The 23642-nt window shown below is 40.1% G+C and overlaps 1 protein-coding gene across 6 annotated transcripts in view; it reads right to left on the reverse strand.

Moving 5' to 3' along the window:
* B3GLCT (beta 3-glucosyltransferase) overlaps window positions 1-23642 on the reverse strand; it is a 148963-nt gene that overhangs the window by 8313 nt on the left and 117008 nt on the right. For 2 of the 6 annotated variants that reach the window (XR_007772204.1, XR_007772202.1), the window contains 4 exons: window positions 20494-20613; window positions 17830-17974; window positions 13173-13547; window positions 11493-13134 (listed from right to left, as the gene is read on the reverse strand). The exons of 1 other annotated variant lie outside the window; for it this stretch is intronic. Coding sequence is in view for 2 of the 5 variants with exons in the window: in XM_050937253.1 (XP_050793210.1) it covers window positions 13380-13547; window positions 17830-17974; window positions 20494-20613 (433 nt within the window). In the remaining 3 variants the exon portion in view is untranslated. Of the gene's footprint in view, window positions 1-11492; window positions 13548-17829; window positions 17975-18275; window positions 18317-20493; window positions 20614-23642 lie in introns of those variants that run through there. 3 more of the 6 variants (XM_050937254.1, XR_007772203.1, XM_050937253.1) reach the window with 3 other exon arrangements.

Raw genomic sequence — 23642 nt, forward strand, 5'->3', positions numbered from 1 at the left:
GGATTGACACGCGGCAATTGATGCATCTGTGGCCGATTTAGCAGGCCTAGTGAAAACCTGTTAAATCAACCGCAGATCACTCTCCCATCAACTCTTGTACTCCACCGGAATGAGAAGAATAAGAGGAGTTGATGGGAGAGTGTCTCCCATCAACATAGCATAGCGTGGACTCCACGGTAAGTAGATCTAAGCTACATTGACTTGAGTTACGCTACTAATGGAACTCAAATTGTGTAGCTTAGCTCGACTCAAACATTTGTACTGGTGACCCCTTTCACATACCACACCTCTGAGTTTTTATATATATATTTAACACAATTATAAATGCTGAAAGCAAAGCAGGGTTTGGGGTGGAGGCTGACAACTCGTGAGCCCCCATGTAATAACCTCGTGACCCCGAGGGGTCCCAAGCCTCAGTTTGAGAACCCCTGCTTTACCCTATCCCCACTAAACATTATGTCCTAGAAAAACAGATCAACTTTCAACTTATGAAGAACATGAAAGGCCATTCTGTGGTAACCAGACACTTTTGATATACGCTGCACATGTTCATTAGGTCTTGAAGTGAGGGTGAAATAATTATTTGATGGGATTTTCCATTACATTTTACTGGTGTAAGACAATCACGTGAAATAACTTACTAGATCTGATTTGTTAAAAGTCCTGGGCACAATGCAAGCACAAAAATGAACACTGCATTTCTGCACTAGCTTTTTTCTTGCAATTACCATGACAGTGGATGCAAGTGACTTCATATTGTAGAGAGTTTGTCCTGTAATGTACATAGCAATCCAGCATTACTTTTTCTGAATATTTCATAGCAGTATTAAAGTTAGATTGACTCAGATTTTATTGGTTTTCCATTTTGTCCTAAACATGGAGAGCACACGCCTATTGTGAGACATTATATTGCACTTCCAAAGTACCTGGGACTGATTTGCCATTCACTTAAAATTTTTTGAAACAAGAGAAACATCCATTATTTTCAGAACTAAAGCAAATCTTACAGAAACTTAAATAGAATCTTTCCTATACTTATATCTGAGAACAGAATTTGACCCCTACATAACTTTAAATATTCAAACTCTCACCAGTACTTGCCTGCTAAATTTCGTCTTAGACCAAATTCTTTGTTGTTAGGATTCACTTAATTGTTGCCTAAATCCTAGTGGCCTCTCATAGCTCAAGAAATTAAGAAAATAATTTTCACCTCTGATATCACTTTCACATCTATAACCTTCTCACAGGAATTTTTCTCACAGTACCCTGACTCCAAATTACACAAGTCCCCTATACAATTAAGCTTGTTATAACAAAGCAACAAGAATGAGATCTGGTTCCCACTCATGACACATTTAATATTGCTGTAAAATCAGCCACAGCAATTGCTGCTTTTCTGTTTGAAAGCCATCACATGAGCAGCTTAATCAGGACTAAAATTATAGACAAGGGAAGCAGAATGATTTGTGTGTTGCTCACTTTGAAAGCATAAATCCCATCTGATAGCCATAGAGATCCACTGCAGCATGAGTTACTGAAGCAATATGACACAACAGACTGTGCAGAACTGCTAACAAATACATTGAATAGCCTCAAGGAATAATGCAGCACTCCTGCATTGTGGATAGTTCAGCCATATGACGTGAATTGTGATTATAAAGTGGTTGTATGGTTTTCTTTTTAAGATAGTAATTTTTAAGCATTATTTTAGATATTTCTACTCCTGGTAAACTAGTTCCTAGGGAATTGTTTTCTTTAAATGTTAAATATAATATATAAATCTAAGGGTCAGATCCTCAACTTGTGTAAATCAGTATAATTTCATTCAAGTAATGGAGTTATGTTGATTTACAAAAGCTGAGGATCTGACCGATAATACAAATAACTGGTCACTTGTTTGCTATTTTTTTCTTTTTAGATTCTCCATCTGCCATTGAATATATGCCTCCAATTTAGTTTTTTCCATTAAAATTTGACACTCAAACATGAGAACGCCATGTAGGGAGTGGGGAAGAAGGAAAGGGAGAGCCACAGATAGCTACAGCCAAAGCACAACTTATTCAAAACAGGCAGATGATTGGCACAAAGAGCTGGAAGGGTAGGGAAAAGTATTCAGACAGCAGTGTGACTTTTACATTGATATTCTTTTAAAACAGCAATAAGATCCTCAGCCCTAGTGCACTCATGTACTTCCTGTCAGTCACAAAAATATTTTTAAAAGGCTTACCATTAGTCCAACTTGATAAATATTGATGTAACCCCCAAGGAGCTTACCTTGATACCTGGATCTCTGTACTAATAACCCATGGAGGCATGAGGGCCTTCAGCAGACTCACGATCTGCTAGGCAACCAAGAGGGAAAGAAGAGAGACACTTTTTTGGCAGGCCCTGTAAGCTCAGAGAAATATAGCAGGTGTGGCTACTCAGAGAGAAAGGAAGCGGGTAGACTGTAGAGTAAAAGTCTGGGGAAGAAGAGCTAGCCTGACCAATAGGAGGGTGCTCAGTGAGATGCTCGCCCCCCCACCCCCGGGAGCCATTTGGAGGAGTCTGGAGCCAGCCTCCGACTGTGATTCTCAGCCCCTCTGCAATGGCTGAGGAGTCCAGATCCATCTCTGAATCTGAGGATCACTGCTGGAGTTGTGAGTACACTATCTTTTAGAGAGATAGGGAAATTGTTGGGAGTCCCTCTATTCCCTGAACTGTGTCTCCAAGCCAAGGGATAAGAGTTTGGGAATTTTATTACCTGCTGCCTATTAAGTATGTGGAGGGACTTATCTTATCCTATGTGTGAGTCATTTGGGCTGTACTGAACCAAGTCAGCCAAGTTGCTTATTGCTGCTCAGAATATATCGTGGTCACAGGTCATCACAGGGCTCAGCAATGTATGTGTATCAACAGGACACTAAATCTTACTCTTGCTCTATCAAGTCACATGAATGGGGAAATTTATGGGTATTATCAGCTGGGGAACTGGTGTCCTTCAGAGTAGTGGTTTCCCTGTTAAGTTGTATTTACTTCCTGTTTAATATTCTGTTGAATATATTGTGTGTGTTTGTGTTATTCCTTGGGAGTCTCTAACTAGCTGGCAAGTAAGTGGAGGTTACCCTGTGGTTAGAATTTTCCTTCTAAGTTGTCCTGGTGACCCTGCCAGGAAGGTGCGAAGGGAGTGGAGGCACTGCAAAATAAATTATTATAAGAAGAAAATAAGGAAGTTAAACCCTGCTAAACTGGAGGTGGGATCCAGACGAACCCAGGCCTGTCCATCAAAACCCCGTAAGGAGATTGGTGTTAAAGGAGTAACCCAACAAATAGGGGCACTATATTGCAGTACTAAAAATAAGTGGGATTTAGACTCCTAAGGGTGGGATCACAAGGTATCACTCCTCAGCTGCCCCCTAACTCTGTAGGCACCTATACTTCGGCTGGTTGGCATGCACAGCAACTGGGTACCTAACTCCCAGCAGATTTCACAACCTCTGCCCAGCTTTAGGGCCTGATTCAGTAGACATGCTCAGTTGCCTTTGAGCATGTCTACCAGATTGGGCCCTGCACAAAGCACAGCTGGAGATGGTGATGCCTCCCACCTCTTACTCAAGAGCCTAGTCTTCAGAGCATTCACACAGGATGTGGCAGACTTGTGTTCAAATTCCCCCTCTGCCTGAGGTGGAGCAGGGACTTGAACTGATGTCTCCTTTCTCTCATGAGAGTGCACTGAGCAGGTGGATGTTAGATATGCTGGGGTTCGTGTCTCTCTCTCTTCTGCTGAAGCTGTTCCACTTTGTACAAATAATCAAATATTCTGTGGGAGAGAATAAGACTGAATGACTGACTCTATAGTCCAGTGGCTTGGGCACTTACCTGTTCATATTCAAGTTCCTGCTCCAATGAATATTTTAGTGTTCTACATAAGTGGAATATGGCCAAAAGTAAGAGGATTTGAACCTCAGCCTCTCACATCATGGGTGAGTGTGCTAACCACTAGGTAAATAGTAGCAGTGGCCAGGCATGCCAAACCCACAAAAAACACCGAAATTGAGCTTGGTTTTGGCTTAATTGGCTTGTGAGTTGCTTTTTGACTTGTAGCTTGTTGCTTGTTATAGCTTGTTGCTGCTTTTTTTTTTAATCATCTCCCAGCAAGCAAGGGCAAGGGGGGCAAGCAGGGGCAAGGGGAGAGAGAGTCAGAGGTGCACAGTGGGCCCACCACAGCCCCAGATATATGCTGGGGGGATCGTGTCACATAGCGTGTTGGGGTTCTTAGGGATTGGCTTGTTTTGGCCTTGTTTTGAAATGGGATTAGCTTGATTTCTGGCTTATTGTGGAAGTTGGCAACTGCGGTAGTGGCCCTACTATCATCACCATAATTTTGTGTAGGGCCTGATTCACTAGATTTGCTCTACTGGGTCAGGCCCCACAGATGAGATAGGCAAGGGCTGTGAGTCCCACTGGGATGAGTTAGGCACCAAGCTGGTCAGTAGTGTCAGGAAGGATTCAGGTGGGTGCATGCTCAGGAGAAATGTATGTGCCTAAGGGACTTCCCCAGTAAGCAGAAGTTTTGTGATTGCCGGTGGCAATGTTGGAGTCAGGTGCCTAAGTTCCCCCCGTGAATCCTGCCTCTTTAGGCACTTTTGAAAAATAAACCTTATTTGTACTCATTTGTATTTGTATTTGTATTCATCAGTAAATAGTTGATGTTCAACACACTTGCCACACTGTGGTAATCACAGTCATTATCTATTCTAACTACTACTTCTGGGAAAATTCTGCACCAAAAAATTAAAACTCTGCATACCATATTTTAAAATTTTGCATATTTTATTTGTCAAAATAACACAATATAATCATGTCAGCTTCAGTTATGTTAGTAATTTATTTTAAAATACCTGTCAACAAGTATGTCTGTAAAAATACGGATAACAAAAAAAAAAAAATTCAGAAAATGTTTTTTGACACAGAGCTTTCTTATGAGGCATATTAATACAGAACTTTGAGTAATAATTCATTTAAACTATAATACAAAATGTATTTGCTGCACCCCTCTGAAGCCATGCAAAGGCTTGAGGGAGTCAGGGGTAACAAAGGAGCTGAGGGAGAGAAGTAATTGCTGGGTGGGAGCCTCAGAGTCAACGTGGAGGGTTGTTAGATGTGAGTGGGAGAAGTATGGAACAGGGTTTTTTATGAATGGGGGAAGGGATTGTTAGGGAGTTGGGAGAGCCTCCCCCATGCAGACCCTGGCTGATCCCTAGCTTATCCCATTCAGTCAGGCACATCTGCCCTGTCCCATGTGTCCCTGCACTCCCACTTCCATTCAGCCCCTGGCTCAGTGCTGTCACCCCACTAGCTCCTGTGCCCTTGCCCCAGTCTGTCCCCCCCACTAGCCCTTCTGATCCACAGTTTATGTGATCCCCACAGCAACCCCATGTGTCCTACTCTGGTTATCCCTCCCATATCTCATGCCTTCTCACCCGGTCCCATGGGCAGGGCACTGCAAGGAAGGCAGCCTCTGACCCCTCTCTCTTTGCAGCTGGCTGCCCTCTCTTCTGGTGCCACATCAGCCTGCATGCTGACTGGGAGCTAGAGACTGATGTAATAAAGGGGGATGTGTGGCTTCTCTTTTTTTTGCTTCTTGATAACCAGTGTGGGGAATCAGGAGCACAGTTCTGTGATTAGTCAGTGAATTTAAGTATAGTGCTAACCACGATTTCTGGGAGAATCTATGCTCCTTTTTTGCAACTTGCCCTGACCTTGGCATTTTCAGTGTGGGCTGCCCTACGTGCCTTGGGTCACAACTTTCACTTGGGAGTTTTGAATTATTAGTTGCAGATAACCCAGAAATCAGCCTTGATTCAACCTGCTTTATAGGCATCTTTTAAACCAACTTAGATTTCATTTGCTGTTAACCCTCTGACCAAGCTCCTAGGATTTCCACTCTCCCCATCAGGGGATAGCTCAGTGGTTTGAGCATTAGTCTGCTAAATCCAGAGTTGGGAGTTCAATTCTTCAGGGGGCCATTTAGGGATCTGGGGCAAAAATCTGGGGATTGGTCTCCCTTTGAGTAGGGAGTTGGACTAGATGACCTGAGGTCCCTTCCAACCCTGAGATTCTGTTTTGGCAAATCCTTGTCCCTATCCCCTCCATGGGGAGAAATGCTCCTGCATGTAGTAGAATCAGTATGATTACACTGCCCAAGGTGGGCAGGATGCAAACAATCTGGGAAAGGACTGTTTGCTGGCCCTTGTGAACTATACACGTGTGCTGTTTAGGGGGTGGTAATGGGCCAGCTGGGTAGTTATGTGGTTCCATTGGCCAGTCCTCTGCAGGGTACATTGGGAGCTGCAGCAATAGAGAAAATTCTATATCCCTGAAGCTGTAATAGCAGCCTTGAGGTAGGATTCTTACTCTCTCTGGTCATTGTGGAGCCTTTCTATGCCAAGCCTGGGAAAATTGCAATAAAATGCTTAAGCTAGGTGCTAGTGGCTATCTCTGTAACAGCAAGCAAGAGTTGGAATTTGAGCTATACCTTAGTTCAGTGATATGAAAGCTGGATGGTTAGATAGCTAAATCATTGTCGGTGGGAGCCTGGGGAGCCACCAAGTTAAATTCTGGATTCCACAGATGGAGAACAAGAGCTCAGCCACTGCACTGCTTCACAACCAACCAGATCAGTGAATTTTCAGTAAGAGGTTGAGTTTCTCTTAGAGTGGTAAGGTCACCTCCTTTCCAACATTAAAAAAATACACAATTGTTTTGTGTTGACAGTGTTAGATTTTTTTACACACCAATGCCTAGGAATGGTTATGTTAAACCCCAGCTGAAACTCCTGACAGGTGACAGGTTGGACAGTGCAGTAAGTCTCTGATGTAGAGTGCCAACTAAATGTCATCTGGCATAATCACCAATCTGAGCACTGAGGAGCTTCATGGAACTGCCCCCTACACAAATAATTGCTGCTGGTGACTTCTAGTAATGAATTCCATAGGCAGTGTCCTCTCATTCTCCTACACGTAATGGAGCAGGGTAAAAGGAACAGATGAATTTCACTATAACTGTCGTAACAACATATATTGAACAAAATCCTCTTACTTTTCTCCTTTCTAGGTGAAATAATCCCAGTTTGTGCACATCTCAGCATGTGTGTATGTATGTACACGCGCACACTCATTCACTGCCTCTAACAGTCTTCATTTTCCTTCTCTGGAACTTCTCAATTTCAGTTAGATCTTTTCTCAACCATCACTTATCTCACTTCTTAGCTTTTTCACTTTTATTATGGTCTTTTTTAGGTATAGAGTGTTAATTGCTTACATTTTCTAGAGTTACCAAGATTTTTTCCCCCACTACATAAATACATAGCACATGTTGGGATGAATACATTATGGACAGGACAATCATCAACCTGCATGCAGCATGGCACTTGTATCGTCCATCCCACCAAAATAACAATCCCTTTTATACTAAACTACATCTACTGCTTGAAAAATATATTGACCTTCCTGGCTTCAAACTCTAGAGCCTTGATTTCAATCTGGGCTTACAATTTCTAGGATGTTCTTTTCAGGATCACTTCTTAAGACAAACATTTGTTTGACGAATAACTAATCAAAGTTTAATTTGAAACTATCTGTCCTATTATCTACTGATTAGACAGATAATGGATAATCATAGCAACATGTTTTTGATCTTTTGTCCTGATCAAATGTAGATTTGTTCAAAGGCTAATCAGAACGCTCCATTCATAATTATTATACTACTAAATTATCATTTGGAAAGACAGCACATCTAAGAGAAATACATGCTACATTCTGGGCAGCACGCAAATAGAAAACAAACACTGACTCATAAAGTAAGCAATATTTATTTCCACAGGATCAACATTTCTCTGATCAAAAGCATTTCCCATTGGGGGGGGGGGGTGGGAGGAAGAGGCCACATACTTGAAAAAAATTGCTGTTCAACGAGAATGGCACTTACTCATTAAAAATATTTTATGGTATTTATACACTGTATTCAGAATTCGATCAAAAGAAGCAAATCGTTTGCTCTTCATAACATACTCTTTGGATCAAAATGTATTTTCTATTACATAGTTAAACCATCTAGTCCAACAACCTACAGTTCACTGGGAGTTATGTCTTCATAGATTGCTCCAAGTTCAGTCAATGTGAACAAAGAGCTCTGATCTCTCATTTTTGTGGTGGTCTTTGTGATGTGTTGCATGTGCCCTACTGTATTAATAGCACTGATATGTCAAGATTTTTCTACTCTGAAGCTTGCCTGTAATATTCAAAACAAAGTATAATTAACAGCTAGATTCAGATAATTGAACAACAGGAAGCCAGATATCTTAGTACCTGTTGACTATGTATTTGTCAGGTTAAGTTTTCTATAACCATTCCCAGATTTTCTTATACCATGGTTCTTAAAACTTCCTGGAAAGGGAATTATGGACACATTCAATCCTTAATATCACAGTCCTATCTTAATCTTCCTCTGCTTCCTGCAAAGCTGAGTCCCAAACTCCTCCTCTCTCTCTTTACTTTGCCATTGATAAGCCTCTTGATCCACCTCAGAATTCTCTGCTTGTTTCAATTTTAACAGAGTCCCAGGGAATGAAGCACTTTCCTCCATATTTAGTTTTCAGATACTAACATTCTTGTGTTGCTAAATAAAAGTGAATTTTAAATGGAAAGCCTCATTTAGATCAAGCTTTCTTTAATTCTCTGTCTTCCTCTATTTCTCTTCTCTGCTTCAAAGTAACCGCTGAAAAATATTGGAAGACTTGAATTTTTTCTCCTTGGAGAAAAGGTTTTTTTTTTGTATTTTTGCCTCTCTCATAATAGACACTTCCTGCTGATAATGAATAAGATGCAGCACTATGTTCCTAGGGCTAATTTCCTGAGTCTTGGGGGCAGAGAAGATGGGGTTCTTTATATTGTCAATTACTACTTCTGAGACTTTCAAAAATAGTTTACCAACACAGTAAAGGGATCATTAAGATGATCTAATCTGATCTGCATAACACAAGGCATAGAATTACACTCAGTGGAGGAAAGAAATGTTTTTTTCCATGCTCTAAGGACTCCCTCCCCATCCCTTAAAGGGCTTGTCTACATCAGAAAGTTGCAGCGCTGGTGAGGGAGTTACAGCGCTGCAACTTAGGAGGTGTACACATCTGCAGGGCACCACCAGCGCTGCAACTCCCTGTTTGCAGCGCTGGCCGTACTCCCGTTTTGTCTCGGGTGTAGAGGATCCAGCGCTGGTGATCCAGCGCTGGTAATCAAGTATAGTCACTTACCAGCGCTTTTCTTGACCTCCGTGGAAATAAGCAGGTATCCCAGCATACTGAGGAAGCCTCCGGTAATCAAGCTGGTCTCCTTCCCCGGCTTGCTCTCGCGTTCCCCGAACTCCCGAGCAAAGCAGGTCTCCGTCCCTGCGGTTTGCAGGGTGGTTCCGGGAACGCGAGAGCAAACCGGGGAAGGAGACCAGCTTCGCCGCGGTTTGCTCTCGCGTTCCGCGAACCACCCCGCAAACCGCAGGGAAGGAGACCTGCTTGCTCGGGTTCGGGGAACGCGAGAGCAAGCGGGGAAGGAGACCAGCTTCGCCGCGGTTTGCTCTCGCGTTCCCCGAACCCGAGCAAGCAGGTCTCCTTCCCTGCGGTTTGCGGGGTGGTTCGCGGAACGCGAGAGCAAACCGCGGCGAAGCTGGTCTCCTTTCGCGGTTTGCTCTCGCGTTCCCCGAAACCCCTTGAAGCCGCCCAACAGCGCTGCAGTGTGGCCACATCTAACACCACTTGCAGCGCTGGTTGCTGTAAGTGTGGCCACTCTGCAGCGCTGGCCCTATACAGCTGTACAAATACAGCTGTAACAACCAGCGCTGCAAAATTTTAGATGTAGACATGGCCTTAGTCTAATACAGTGGTTCTCAACCAGGGCTATGCATACCCCCTGGGGGTATGCAGATGTCTTCCAGGGAGTTCATCAACTCTTCTAGATATTTGCCTCCTTTGACAAGTAGCATTAGCAAAGTTAGTACAAACTAAAATTTCATATAGATAATTATTTATACTGCTCTATACACTATACATGAAATGTAAGTACAATATTTATATTCCAATTGATTTATAATTATATGGTAAAGATTAGAAGGTAAGCAATTTTTCAGCAATAGTGTGCTGTGACACTTTTGTATTTTATGTCTGATTTTGTAAGCAAGTAGTTTTTAAGTGAAATTTAACTTGGGAGTAGACAAGACAAATCAGACTCCTTAAAGGGGTACAGTAGTCTGGAAAGGTTGAGAGAGACTGTATGACTTCCTTTAGCACCTCATCCCCTGCTCCACCAAACACTGAAATTATATCTGTACCCTCTATTCTCAATAACACCTAGTTTAAGAGTCAATGCTTGCTCTGACTTTTCTAGCTCTTTGATCTTAGGACCTGAAGGTTCAGGACTGCATCAGAAGTCTCCTCCAATTCCAACCACCACAATACTCACAGCTATCCTGAAGAATTGCAGTAAAAGCTAGTGGAGGGATTGGCAACCTTTGGCACGTGGCTTGCCAGGATAAGCCCCCTGGTGGGCCGGGCTGGTTTGTTTACCTGCTGCATCTGCAGGTTCAGCTGATTGCAGCTCCCACTGGCCACGGTTCACCGTTCCAGGCCAATGGGGGCTGCGGGAAGCGGCGTGGGCCCAGGGATGTGCTGGCTGCCACTTCCCACAGCCCCATTGGCCTGGAATGGTGAACAGCAGCCAGTGGGAGCTGCAATCGGCCGAACCTGAGGACACACAGGTAAACTAACAGGCCTGGCTCACCAGGGGGCTTATCCTGACAGGCCATGTGCCAAAGGTTGCTGGTCCCTGAGCTAGGGTAATGGTAAGATAAGGCAGAGACTTTAAAGAGCTGCTTTGTTTGCAGTTCTGGAGGGAAGTTCTGGCTGGTAAGCTATTCTATTCTGTTCATGTTCCTATACCGTGATCATCACCGTGGTATCTGAGTGCCTTCCAGTAGTGCATTAAGCAATGTAACTAACATTTTTCATGTGTTTGTTCCCTCACCTTCTCCCCACGAGGAGTGTGAGCATTGGAGTGTCTTATTTTGGTAGGTGTGGTTTTAGGGTTCTTTTTGGATGGTTAAATCATAGTGCCCGCAGACCCATCTGGTGATATTGTATATCATCTATTTTGCATTAGCACCTAGGAGCCCCAGCTGTGGACCAGGAACCATTGTGCAAGGCACTGAACAAACCGAATTTGTAATCTGCCTTTACCATTTGCACAGAAAGAGACACAGCCAACCAGTGTGGACTGGAGAAAGAGGTCAGGAACCAGAAAGAATAACACTGTTTGAACTCTTTCTTTTGGTGCTACTGACCTCTGTTTTGTTAACTTTATAATATTCTATGGTGTATTTACCACAAGGAGTACTGAATAAATGAGTTTGAACATTCCAAGGTGTATTTGGTCTTTGAAGAAGGATGGGAACAATGCACTCAAAAATTTAAACAAGTATGTTTTTATTCAGTTTTAGGCTCACGCAGTTCTAAATAGTAAACCTAAATAACAATACATCCACGGTACCAAAGAATGTAGCTCTGGTATCTGTAGAAATGTCTACTGTTCAAGGCACTGATATTGATTAGAAAAAGTTACATTATGTTGGTTACACCTATTTCAACATTATTTTAAACCACTATGAATGTGATCACTATTCAAATGCTTAAAAATCCACAAGCTACGTTCACAAAAATGTGCATCCTTCTCAGTGATTACCAAATTACTTCCCCATTTAGACTTGGAGTAAGTATTGCATTACTTTGGAACTGAAACAAGTGCTGAACTACAGAAAATATTTTAAAACGTGTACAAATAAACAATTTTGGTAATATGGCTTTAAGACCCTGCATTTGGTTACAATATAGCAAGCAAAGCTAGATAACAGCATATATATATGATATGCTGTTGTCTTAAAAGGAAAAAATCCTTTACTGTATAAAAATTAGTTTAGAACATATTAAAGCCAGATTTTATACAAATATCTTTACAAAACTGAATTATACATAGAAAAAAAAGAAAGTCAAATATGCAGCACTCTTTACATGTTAATATACGCATTATATTACTTAGTTGTATATTTTTAGTATGTATACTGTAGATCAGGGATCGGCAAACTTTGGTGGGCCGGGCCGGTTTGTTTATCTGCCGTGTCCGCAGGTTCAGCTGATCGTGGCTCCCACTGTCCGCAGTTTGCCATCCCAGGCCAATGGGGGCTGTGGGAAGCGGTGTGTGCTGAGGGTTGTGCTGGCTGCCGCTTCCCGCCTCCCCCATTGGCCTGGAGCGGTGAACTGTGGCCACTGGGAGCTGCGATCGGCAGAACCTGCGGACGTGGCAGGTAAACAAACTGGCCCAGCCCACCAGGGTGCTTACCCTGGTGGGCCACGTGCCAAAGGTTGCCGATCCCTGCTGTAGATAATATAAATTATGGATGTTACAAACTAATTTTTAGCTTGGCACTTAGATACTATGGTGATGTGCACATTATAAATATCTAAACATTAGATTTTCAAAATTCCTTAAGAGACAAACCTTTATAGTTGCCAAAGATAGAAACTGTCAGCTAGGTTTCTTAATGAACCATGGTGACATTTTGTAGTCAATTTAAGAATCCCAGACCTTCCTTTGGATTTCCTAGGGTGATATTTCCTACGAAAGCTAACATGTTTAAAAGTGCAATAGTAGTTCAAACTCAAAAGGGAGTCATCTACCCCATGCATCTGCAACATCTCTATTTGGAAACAATACAAAGTCCAGTACATGATGTTTTCTTTCCAGACCGCTGTTTATTAAAATACACACCTCCCTACCCTTTCATTACCTAAGGCCTGATTTTGACTGATTTCAAGAACCCAGAAGTTCTTCTGAAGTCATTGGGAAGTGTAGGTATTCAGTACCTTTTAGCATTAGGCCCCTACATATGGAACTTAGGCCACTACTAGACAGTGAGGAAAAGAGAAACGTGAATTGCTGGTGTTTGACAGAGAATTCCAAAAGGGAACATACAAAAAATACCATATACGACATTTAAAATGTTAAATATAATGGTCACAAGATTCAAAACTCAAGGTATTTCTGACAATAAATCCTCAAACCACACACACACACACACACACACACACACACACACACACACACACACACACACACACACACACACAATCAAGCTGGTTCCCTCTTTCTTTTCTAACAAGTGTAACACGTACTGGATTGAAACATTCAGTGTTCTATGCAATAATGCAGACAAGTAGTACAACACAACACCAGAACTACAGTACAGCCTGTCTCTCACTAATCTGCAGTATCTTACTGAGATTTAAAATATTTTATATATTATAAATCTTCCCTAATACGTCTCTGTTTCTTTTCAGTAAATGAATCTTCCATCTTTGGTGCCAGCCATGTGAAATACACCTTGACTGGATCAACGTTCCAATGCTTGTGAAATGATATTGGAATTTGGTGAGCAAGGTAGTCCTTTGGATAGTCCACTGGTCTTGCCTAAGATGGGAGGATAAAACAGAAATACTAGTTATCAATGGTTTAAAAAATGCTGTTGTAGAACAGTAAAGTGAATTTTGGATAAAGAATAATCACTCAATATACCTCTCATCTCAAATGTTTTGACATCAGTAATATAGTATTACTGTAAAAGATTCCATAATTATTGCAGTCATTTTTACATAGTCCTATTTAACTGACTGGCTTGCATTAATTTATGTTCATGTATCTGACTTTTAAGGACTGCAATCATCATGGTGTTTGAGTTCTACTACTCAGCTAGACAAGGTTATAACTAGGGTTGTCAAGCGATTAAAAAAATTAATCGCACTGTTAATAATAGAATACCATTTCTTTAAATATTTTTGGATGTTTTCTACATTTTCAAGTATATTGATTTCAATTACAACACTATACAAAGTATACAGTATACACGTCATATTTATTTTTATTACAAATATTTGCATTGTAAAAACAAAAGAAATACTATTTTTCAATTCACCTAATACAAGTACTGTAGTGCAATCCCTTTACCATGAAAGTTGAACTTACAAATGTAGAATTATGTATAAAAAATAACTGCATTCAAAAATAAAAGTATGGAAAACTTTAAAGCCTGTGAGTCCACTGAGTCCTACTTCCAGTTCAGCCAATCACTCAGACAAGCAAGTTTCTTTACATTTGCAGGAGATATTGCTGCCCGCTTCTTGTTTACAATGTCACCTGAAAGTGAGAACAGGTGTTTGTGTGGCACTGTTGTAGCCAGCATCAGAAGATATTTACGTGCCAGATGGGGCAAGGGGACAGGGAGGGATGGATGGGGCAGGAGTCCTGGGGGGACTGTCAGGGTGCGAGAAACAAGGAGGGTCAGATAGGGGGCAGGGGAAGGGCCACACCTGGTTGTTTGGGGAGGCTAAAAAGTTTGTCCACCCCGAGGTTATAGCTATTGGCTATGGCTGTGTGGTATGTTTACCATAAGGGACATTTTGCATGGCATATGTTGATATCACTCATTCTTGTCTCGACACTCAACCTAGTCACAAATGTCTGTGATCTGGCCCAAAATTATCCCTCATATGATCCCTTACAAATATGCCAATATATAGACCAAAACACTGTGCTCGCTTATTTCAGTGCAGGACCACATTGTGTTTCTTTGTGTAAAAAAGAACACTGCATAACTTTGGGCCTCTAACATTCACAAAAAATCTAGTAAAATTTAAATAAAAATATTTTAATATTTTTAAACAAACACACAATATAATCCTGCACTGAAATAAGTGCACACAGTGTTTGTTTGAACATTGGCATATATATAGGATCAAACAAGGGACTGCTATTAGGATAAGTAATTTCGGTGCACACCACAGAAACTTGTTTTAAAATTGGGGAGGAAACAATTTATAATATGTCCTTATTTTATGCACTACTTGGATTCTACAAAGAATAACCTAAGTTTAGGGTCATTGTCTTTGCTCCAGTTCTAAATACTGGATGCCAGAATTGTCAACGTGGCAGCATAAGAAGTCCAAGACCCTACCACCATACAGAGTAATTGTGAAAATGTGAGGCTCTTATGACGAAAAAGATATTTGATTCCAGGAGATATTACTCCTTTGCCAGATATCTTCACATTGTTACTCTTTGTCAGCTACATTGAAGGAGACTGAATCAAAATCAACCCATGTGTGTCTGACTTCTCAATGCAACAGAAGTATTCACTTTTGTTTGTTTAAAAAACTTTTTTGGGGGAGAAGTAGATATGCTGGATGCGAGGGATAGGGTCCAAAGTGACCTAGACAAATTTGAAGATTGAGCCAAAAAATATCTGATGAGGTTTAACAAGGACAAGTGCAGAGTCCTGCACTTAGGACGGAAGATTCACATGCACTGCTACAGGCTGGGGACCAACTGGCTAAGCAGCAGTTCTGCAGAAAAGGACCTGGGGATTACAGTGGATGAGAAGCTGGATATAAGTCAACAGTGTGCCCTTGTTGCCAAGAAGGCTAATGGCATATTGGGCTGCATTAGTAGGAGCACTGCCAGCAGATCAAGGGAAGTGATTATTCCCCTCTATTCGGCACAGGTGAGGCCACACCTGGAGTACTGTGTCCAGTTTTGGGCCCTCCACTACAAAAAAGATGTGGACAAATTGGAGAGAGTCAGTGGTGGGCAATGAAAATGATTAGGGTGCTGTGGCACATGACTTACAAGGAGAGGCTGGGGGAACTGGGCTTATTTAGTCTGCAGAAGAGAAGAGTGAGGGGCGATTTGATAGCAGCCTTCAACTATCTGAGGGGGATTCCAAAGAGGATGGAGCTAGGCTGTTTTCATTGGAGGCAGATGACAAAACAAGGAGCAATGGTCTCAAACTGCAGTGGGGGAGATCTAGGTTGGATATTAGGAAACAGTATTTCAGTAGGAGGGTGGTGAAGCACTGGAATGGGTTACCTAGGGAGGAGGTGGAATCTCCATCCTTAGAGGTTTTTAAACCTGGCTGGGATGATTTAGTTGGTGTTGGTCCTGCTTTGAGCAGGGGGTTGGATGAGACCTCGGGAGGTCTCGTCCAACCCTAATCTTCTATGATTTTGCCATACAACAATTCAATGGAATATGAGCAAAGTACTTATGTAAAACAAACAGGATTCATTTGCAGTTGTTCCCATTAAAATTTAAGTTACTGAAATGCTTATTTAAAAAACAAAATAACCACTGAAGAACCAGGAGGGAGTCTAATACCCTGAGGCACTTTGAAAATCTCAACATTCGAGAATACCTATGGCTTTGATGACCTTAAGAAATTTATTTTGACATAGATAATTACTGAACTACTTGCACTTGAGCCTGGCAAAAACTCCTTTTTCAGTAGTTTGTTTACTTTGAAATTTATATAAACCCTCTGCTGCCTTGGTAAGGAACAAATTTGCTTTAACTGCATCTGTATTAATTACAGCATTCTTTATATTTCAGATTACTTTAGACAACCGACTTAAAATGTATGACTCTGTATATCATCATAATCTTACATACTACTCTCCTGATTGTGCTTTCTCTATTTGATCCTTTATTTCTTTCTCTGCGGACTTAATTACTGTGTACAATTATCACCGACCGTACTAGTTAGATATTTTTACAGTGCCCAAATGCTAAGCCAGAGGTGGTTCCTGAAGCCTATCTAGGGACCAAGGGGAGTTTAAGAGCATATAAGCCAAGCAGGTGGGTCTAAACACAGCAGCTTGGTGTGTGTTCAGCAGGGAAGCTTGACTAGGGTTGCGACAGCTAGTAACTTATCTTAAAACTTCCTGCTAAAAAGCCAAGGCTGTGATCTAAGACAAAATGTGAGAAATGTCAGGCTGAAAGGAACTTTTTCAGTTCAGTGGGAGATGTCAAAAGTAGTTGTAGAATAAAAACTATCTTCCTGTGTCACGTCAATGACTCCATTATCTCTTTTTTGCTCCTATGTGTTACTTCCATTACTCTATATATATATTTTTACTTCTGCTTGCTCCTGTGCCTGCTGGTTTTTCTCTGCTAGTGGAAAACATTTTTGACACTCTACTTCCTCAACTTTTAAGACTTTCCTGTAGCAAATATAGACAGGATGAGAGTACTATTAGAGTTCATAAATATTCATGTATCTGGGGTTTTTCTATAGGACCAATCATTGCAGTATTTAAGGGCTAGATTTGTAAAGGTATTTAAGTGCCTAAAGAGGCAGATAGACACAGAATAGAATCATAGAATATCAGGGTTGGAAGGGACCTCAGGAGATCATCTAGTCCAACCCCTTGTTTAAAGCAGGACCAATCCCCAGATAGATTTTTGTCTCAGATCCCTAAATAGCCCCCTCAAAGATTGAGTTCTCAACCCTTGGTTTAGCAGGCCAATGCTCAAACCACTGAGCTATCCCTCTCCCATATAGTATTTTCAAACTGAATAGTATTTTCAAAAGCACTTCCAATCAGACTTAAGCACTTCATCATTTTTGGCAATCCCACTAGGTGCCTAAGCAACTAAATTTAGTCATTTGTCATTGCCAGGGGAGGGGGACTGAGAGACTTCTGTAGCGCTATTAAAATGGGTATTTGCCCACACTTTACATTCTTTTAAAATTTACTTTATCTGTTTTCTCAGACTTTCTCTGGGTGGAAGGGGTGAGCAAGGGGAGGTTGTAGTGGGAATGTCTGCTACTTGGACAGGGATTTTAAGAAGTTGGGTGCACTTTAAATGAATAAGTTAAATAAATATCAGTTTTCAATAATTGTAAAAATGTGTATTTCACCTGATGGAAAAGTGGACAGTGTGTTATGGGGATTCCTAAACCACTGAAACACATTCCAAGGACCATATCATCAGGAGCATCATTGCTGTAACACTGGCATTTACTAGCAAGTAGTTTTTGGATTGCTTCTCTGCTGAAAACCATCCTAAACATTAAAAGCAAACAAAGTATGAGACATTCATTACCAATATAGTTGAATAACTGTAAACAATTTCCATTTATTAAGTCTTGCTCAATGGAATAAAATAACAACATGGAATGTAGTCCACTGGTGCATAGTATTTGAGAAACTGAAAGATGTTAGAAAATAGCATTCAGGCTTGAATTCTTAATGAAGATTTTTCTGAGACATATTTATTCTAGATAGTAAAATCAAATTATGATATGATTTACTTAATTACAGAAAATCTTAATTACCCTAAATTTTACTTGGTAGTGATCCTTACCTGCACACATTTTTTTCTTGATGCAGGGTGAGGGGAGAACTCTGTTTGGAGGAATGGAGACTATATATAGGAAATATAGAGTATTCAGAAATCCTGTCGTTACATAGTTTAGTCTCATGTTTGAAGTTGATGTGTGTGTTTTTATATGAAATGAATACTCATCTCTTTTTCCCTCCTCTGAGACTATGTAATAAAAATGCAATTATAAAAAGCATTTAACGAAGTATCTATATTGTGAAAAATGTTTTAAGCTAAAAAAAATGTTACTCTTGACAAAAATATCTAACTTTTAACAGATGATTTTCTTGTGGGTTCCACTTGTTTTGGATTTGCTTCTTGCGTAGTTAGAAGAAAAAACAAAAATGTTTTTACCAATCTTGTCCATCTGGATAATTAGAAAGTAGCACTATAAAAAAAAGAGAACACTAAATCTGAACTGCCATTTTTCCTGGTAACACGTTACATATCGCAATTGTACATTAGAGCTCTGCCCACAGGAACAGACCAATATCTTAAACTGTGCTGCAAAGTTTTACTGTTCAGCTTGGCTCCCTATTACTGTTCATTTAAATATTATCTGCAGCATGGATGCCTTCAGGTCTCTACCAGTAGAACAAGCCTCTGATAGCTGCTGCTCCACAGAAGTCTCATGATGATCCAGAGCTCTGCAGCTGAGGACATACTCTCTTGCTTCACATTCTATAGCTCTCCCTTCTCTGCTGCAGCCTCTATAACTCCATCCAGTTCTGCCACCATATATGGCAATTTAGCTGTCAAAAATGATGTTAAGGAAGCTCATCATAGCTATCCAACTCTCCAGAAGATATTTTCTTCTTTTTTTGGCAAAAAGCACCTGCTTGACTTCACTCACTATAACAGAATCCTTAAATGGCAGCTGGTGTGTAGACTCAGATACATTCAATACAAAATTCAAGGAAAAAGTTTTGAATATCGTCAGGATCAATGTTGTTAAAGGCTTTAGAAACAGCAGTGCCAATTTAAGGTCAATCTGCCAGGCAAACAGGAAAAAGAATAGAGCACAGGCATAATATAATCATGACCAGTCATGTTGCTGTATTCTGATCAAGCTGAAAGCAAAGGAGCAACTGTATTGAGAACCTTGAAAAAAGGGAGTTATAATAATCATGCCTTGTGATTGGAACAGCATGTGTTGCTGTTGAAAAGTTGTCATAGAAGAATAAAGTAAATAGTATAAAGTTAGCAAATTAAAAAAAAACACTACTTGATAACAGAAAGGGCATGGTCAAAGTGATTACAAGATCTTTAACTTTACTCACTACCTCCCAACAAATCTCCTCAACAATAAACAGGGATATGAAGGAGAAGTGAGCTATCTTATATACATATCTTCACAGACCAGAGTACCAGAAAGCTCTGATGCTTCTTGAAGGTACAGTAAAAACCACAGTACAAACAATAGAAAATATAAAAAAATCTGTTGGTAATTGGCAAGCACTCCAGTATCAAAAGAAAGGGGTAAACTCTGCATAATTAAGAATGATGGGCACATTCCCAGGCTATGCAAGACAATGGAAACGCCAGCCAATTGGTCTTATTTATTTATGGACATATATTGAGTGAGTATAATATTTATTTTTTTCCTGGAGAATACTGATTTTACATGTTTTATGGGCATTCAGCTCATGGGACTGAATAATTTAGATTTTAACTTATCTAAATAGAATAATGGATCTACAACTACCCAACAAACAAAATGGACAGAGATTAGACCCACAAGCAATGGGTCTCACTAATGTTATTTGGATCAACCTAGAAAATCATGGATATATTAATCTAAAACCCAAATAATTCAAAAAATCCATTAGGAAACTATAGTTCTCAACTATAAGGACTGGACAATCAATCTCCAGTGATCTCTCTACATCAGAAACTATCTTCCATTGGTATCAACACTAAAGAACTTACTCGCCTACCTCTTCAGAACATGAATTAAAAAACCAAAAGGGAGACAATCACTTTCACTCACACCACAGACAAACAAAGAGGGGGAGGGATGCTCCCTCAGCGATGGCAATAACTGTGCTCTAAGGCCCCCGCCCTTTTTCTGCCACTATATTATGTCATGTGATAAAACATTATTCTTGTCACCTCTGTGTGATCTATAATATTCCAAAACACTTGCATTGGAAGAATGACTGTTTTAGCTCTCAGTAGGATTTGAAATAAAGTAAGTTACCCTCCTCCGCCAGTGATATAACTATATCCTCCTGTTCCCAATCCATAGCCATAACGCTCTCCAAGAAACACTGGTTCATTTGGGTCATAGCAGCTGAGTAATTTCCGCAGCCTGAAGATACTAAAATGAGAATCCATTTATTAAAAATATATTAAATCAGATATAGATATTTATTTCTTTAAAACAAGTTTCAAAATACTTACACTGACAGCTTAAAAGACATTTTGAAATACAATATAGAAAAATACATGTAAATTAATTGTGAGAATTCCAGGTAGAATAGTCAGTCAATCTGAACTTGGTAATGGAAGTTTAAAGCTAATTAGACCATTTCTTTTGAAAAATAATTCATAATACTTCAATGATTAACTAGATAGTTCATGAAACATTTCTCAGAAGAAACAAATATGTTCCTCAGCAACACTGAGTCTTCAGTTTTAAAGTATACTTGGATTTTTCCAGACTACACTGAAAGAAGGGTAGGGAGGTAGAATTTTCAAAGACTGAAAGGCTAACAGAGTACTGCAGTGATCTGTACTAGAATTGGCCTTATTTTTTTATTATTATTATTATTATTTTATTTATATGACAGTAACAACAAGAGTCCCAAGTAGAATCAAGATCCCAAAGACAGTCCTTGCTTGGGTCTTTTCATGCTACTCTAAAATGATTTTACAGCTAAACTAACACAAATTGCAGAAAGGGTGCTCTAGTTCAATGGTTCTCAGCCCTTCCACCCTTACCCCTTTCAGGAGTTTGATTTGTCTTGTGTATCCCAAGTTTTATCTCACTTAAAAACTACTTGCATATAAAATCAGACATAGAAATACAAAAGTGTCACAGAACACTATTACTGAAAAAATTGCTTACTTTCTCAGTTTGTCTGTATGAAATTTTATGTTTGTACTGACTTTGCTAGTGCCTTTATGTATCCTGTCGAAAAATCAGGCAAACATCTAGATGAATTGATGTGCCCCTTAGAAGATCTCTGTTTACTCCCAGGGGTATGCATACCCCTGGTTGATAACCACTGCTCTAGTTCAACCACAAACTATGGACAGGAATCATTGCATGTGCGTATATATAAAAATATTCCAAATTTTTTATTTTAAAAAAAATCATCTGATCCTATTAGACTCATAGACTTTAAGGTCAGAAGGGACCGTTATGATCATCTAGTCTGACCTCCTGCACAACGCAGGCCACAGAATCTCACCCACCCACTCCTGTAACAAACCCCTAACCTATGTCTGAGCTATTGAAGTCCTCAAATCGTGGTTTAAAGACCTCAAGGTGCAGAGAATCCTCCAGCAAGTGACCCATGCCCCATGCTGCAGAGGAAGACGAAAAACCTCCAGGGCCTCTGCCAATCTGCCATGGAGGAAAATTCCTTCCCGACCCCAAATATGGCGATCAGTTAAACCCTGAGCATGTGGACAAGACTCACCAGCCAGCACCCAGGAAATAATTCTCTGTAGTAACTCAGATCCCATCCTATCTAACGTCTCATCACAGACCATTGGGCATATTTACCTGCTAATAATCAAAGATCAATTAATTGCCAAAATTAGGCTATCCCATCATATCATCCCCTCCATAAATTTATCAAGCTTAGTATTGAAGATAGATATGTCTTTTGCTCCCACTGCTCCCCTTGGAAGGCTGTTCCAGAACTTCACTCCTCTAATGGTTAGAAACCTTAGTCTAATTTCAAGTCTAAACTTCCTAATGTCCAGTTTATATCCCTTTGTTCTTGTGTCCACATTGGTACTGATCTTAAATAATTCCTCTCCCTCCCTGATATTTATCCCTCTGATATATTTATAGAGAGCAATCATATCTTCCCTCAGCCTTCTTTTGGTTAGGCTAAGCTCTTTGAGTCTCTTTTCATATGAGAGGTTTTCCATTCCTTGGATCATCCTAGTAGCCCTTCTCTGTACCTGTTCCAGTTTGAATTCATCCTTCTTAAACATGGGAGACCAGAACTGCACACAATATTCCAGATGAGGTCTCACCAGTGCCTTGTATAACGATACTAACACCTCCTTATCTTTACTGGAAATATTTTGCCTGATGCATCCCAAGACCACATTAGCTTTTTTTAAAGGCCATATTCCACTGGCAGCTCATAGTCATCCTGTGATCAACCAATACTCAACCAAGGTCCTTCTCCTCCTCTGTTACTTCCAACTGATGTGTCCCTAATTTATAACCAAACTTCTTGTTATTAATCCCTAAATGCATGACCTTGCACTTTTCACTATTAAATTTCATCCTATTACTATTACTCCAGTTTACAAGGTCATCCAGATCTTCCTGTGTGATATCCCGGTCCTTCTCTATATTAGCAATACCTCCCAGCTTTGTGACATCCGCAAACTTTATTAGCACATTCCCACTTTTTGTGCCAAGGTCAGTAATAAAAAGGTTAAATAAGATTGTTCCCAAAACCGATCCCTGAGGAACTCCACTAGTAACCCCCTTCCAGCCTATTGTTTTAAAATCTGTTCCCATGACTTTTCATATGGCAGATTTGATATCTTTATGCACAATGAGCAGCACCTTGCTCCATATGTATGGTGTAAGGTACTATTAAACACTAAACCCGTTTACTTCTATTTTTCTTTTTAAACTTCTATTTCTATTTCTATTTCATTCCTTTTTATAACCTCTATTTCCATACTTTATATCTTTATACTTTTGAACTACTCATTTCTCTCTTAAAACTGGTTTTGATGTATTCCACAAAGTACATAGAGAAGAGAGATACTTTTAATAGCTTAATAAATAATTTCAAAATTGTTATTCAAGCAGAATAATTACGTCTGGATTTTGTAACTGAATTATTCATTCTCTAAACCAGAGTTGGAGTCTTTCTCTTGTCAAATGATTTATCATCAACACAGGTGGCAAACTGGAACACTTGTTAAAATTCTTGTTTCATAGTCATTATAGTCTCCCCAAAACATTAACTCAGTCTTTGGATAATAGCTTCATTGATCACAGAGTAATCATACCATATAGAATTAAGATTTCAATAGCTATCAATTAGCTATAATTAATTTATCTTCCCTTTTTAATACCCTTCTGTTCTTTTGTTCAATCAAAAAGAATGAGGAATTATGTAATTTTTTACAGTAATCTCCAAA

The sequence above is a fragment of the Gopherus flavomarginatus genome, chromosome 1 (assembly GCF_025201925.1).
Source record: "Gopherus flavomarginatus isolate rGopFla2 chromosome 1, rGopFla2.mat.asm, whole genome shotgun sequence".
Lineage (NCBI taxonomy): Eukaryota > Metazoa > Chordata > Testudines > Testudinidae > Gopherus > Gopherus flavomarginatus.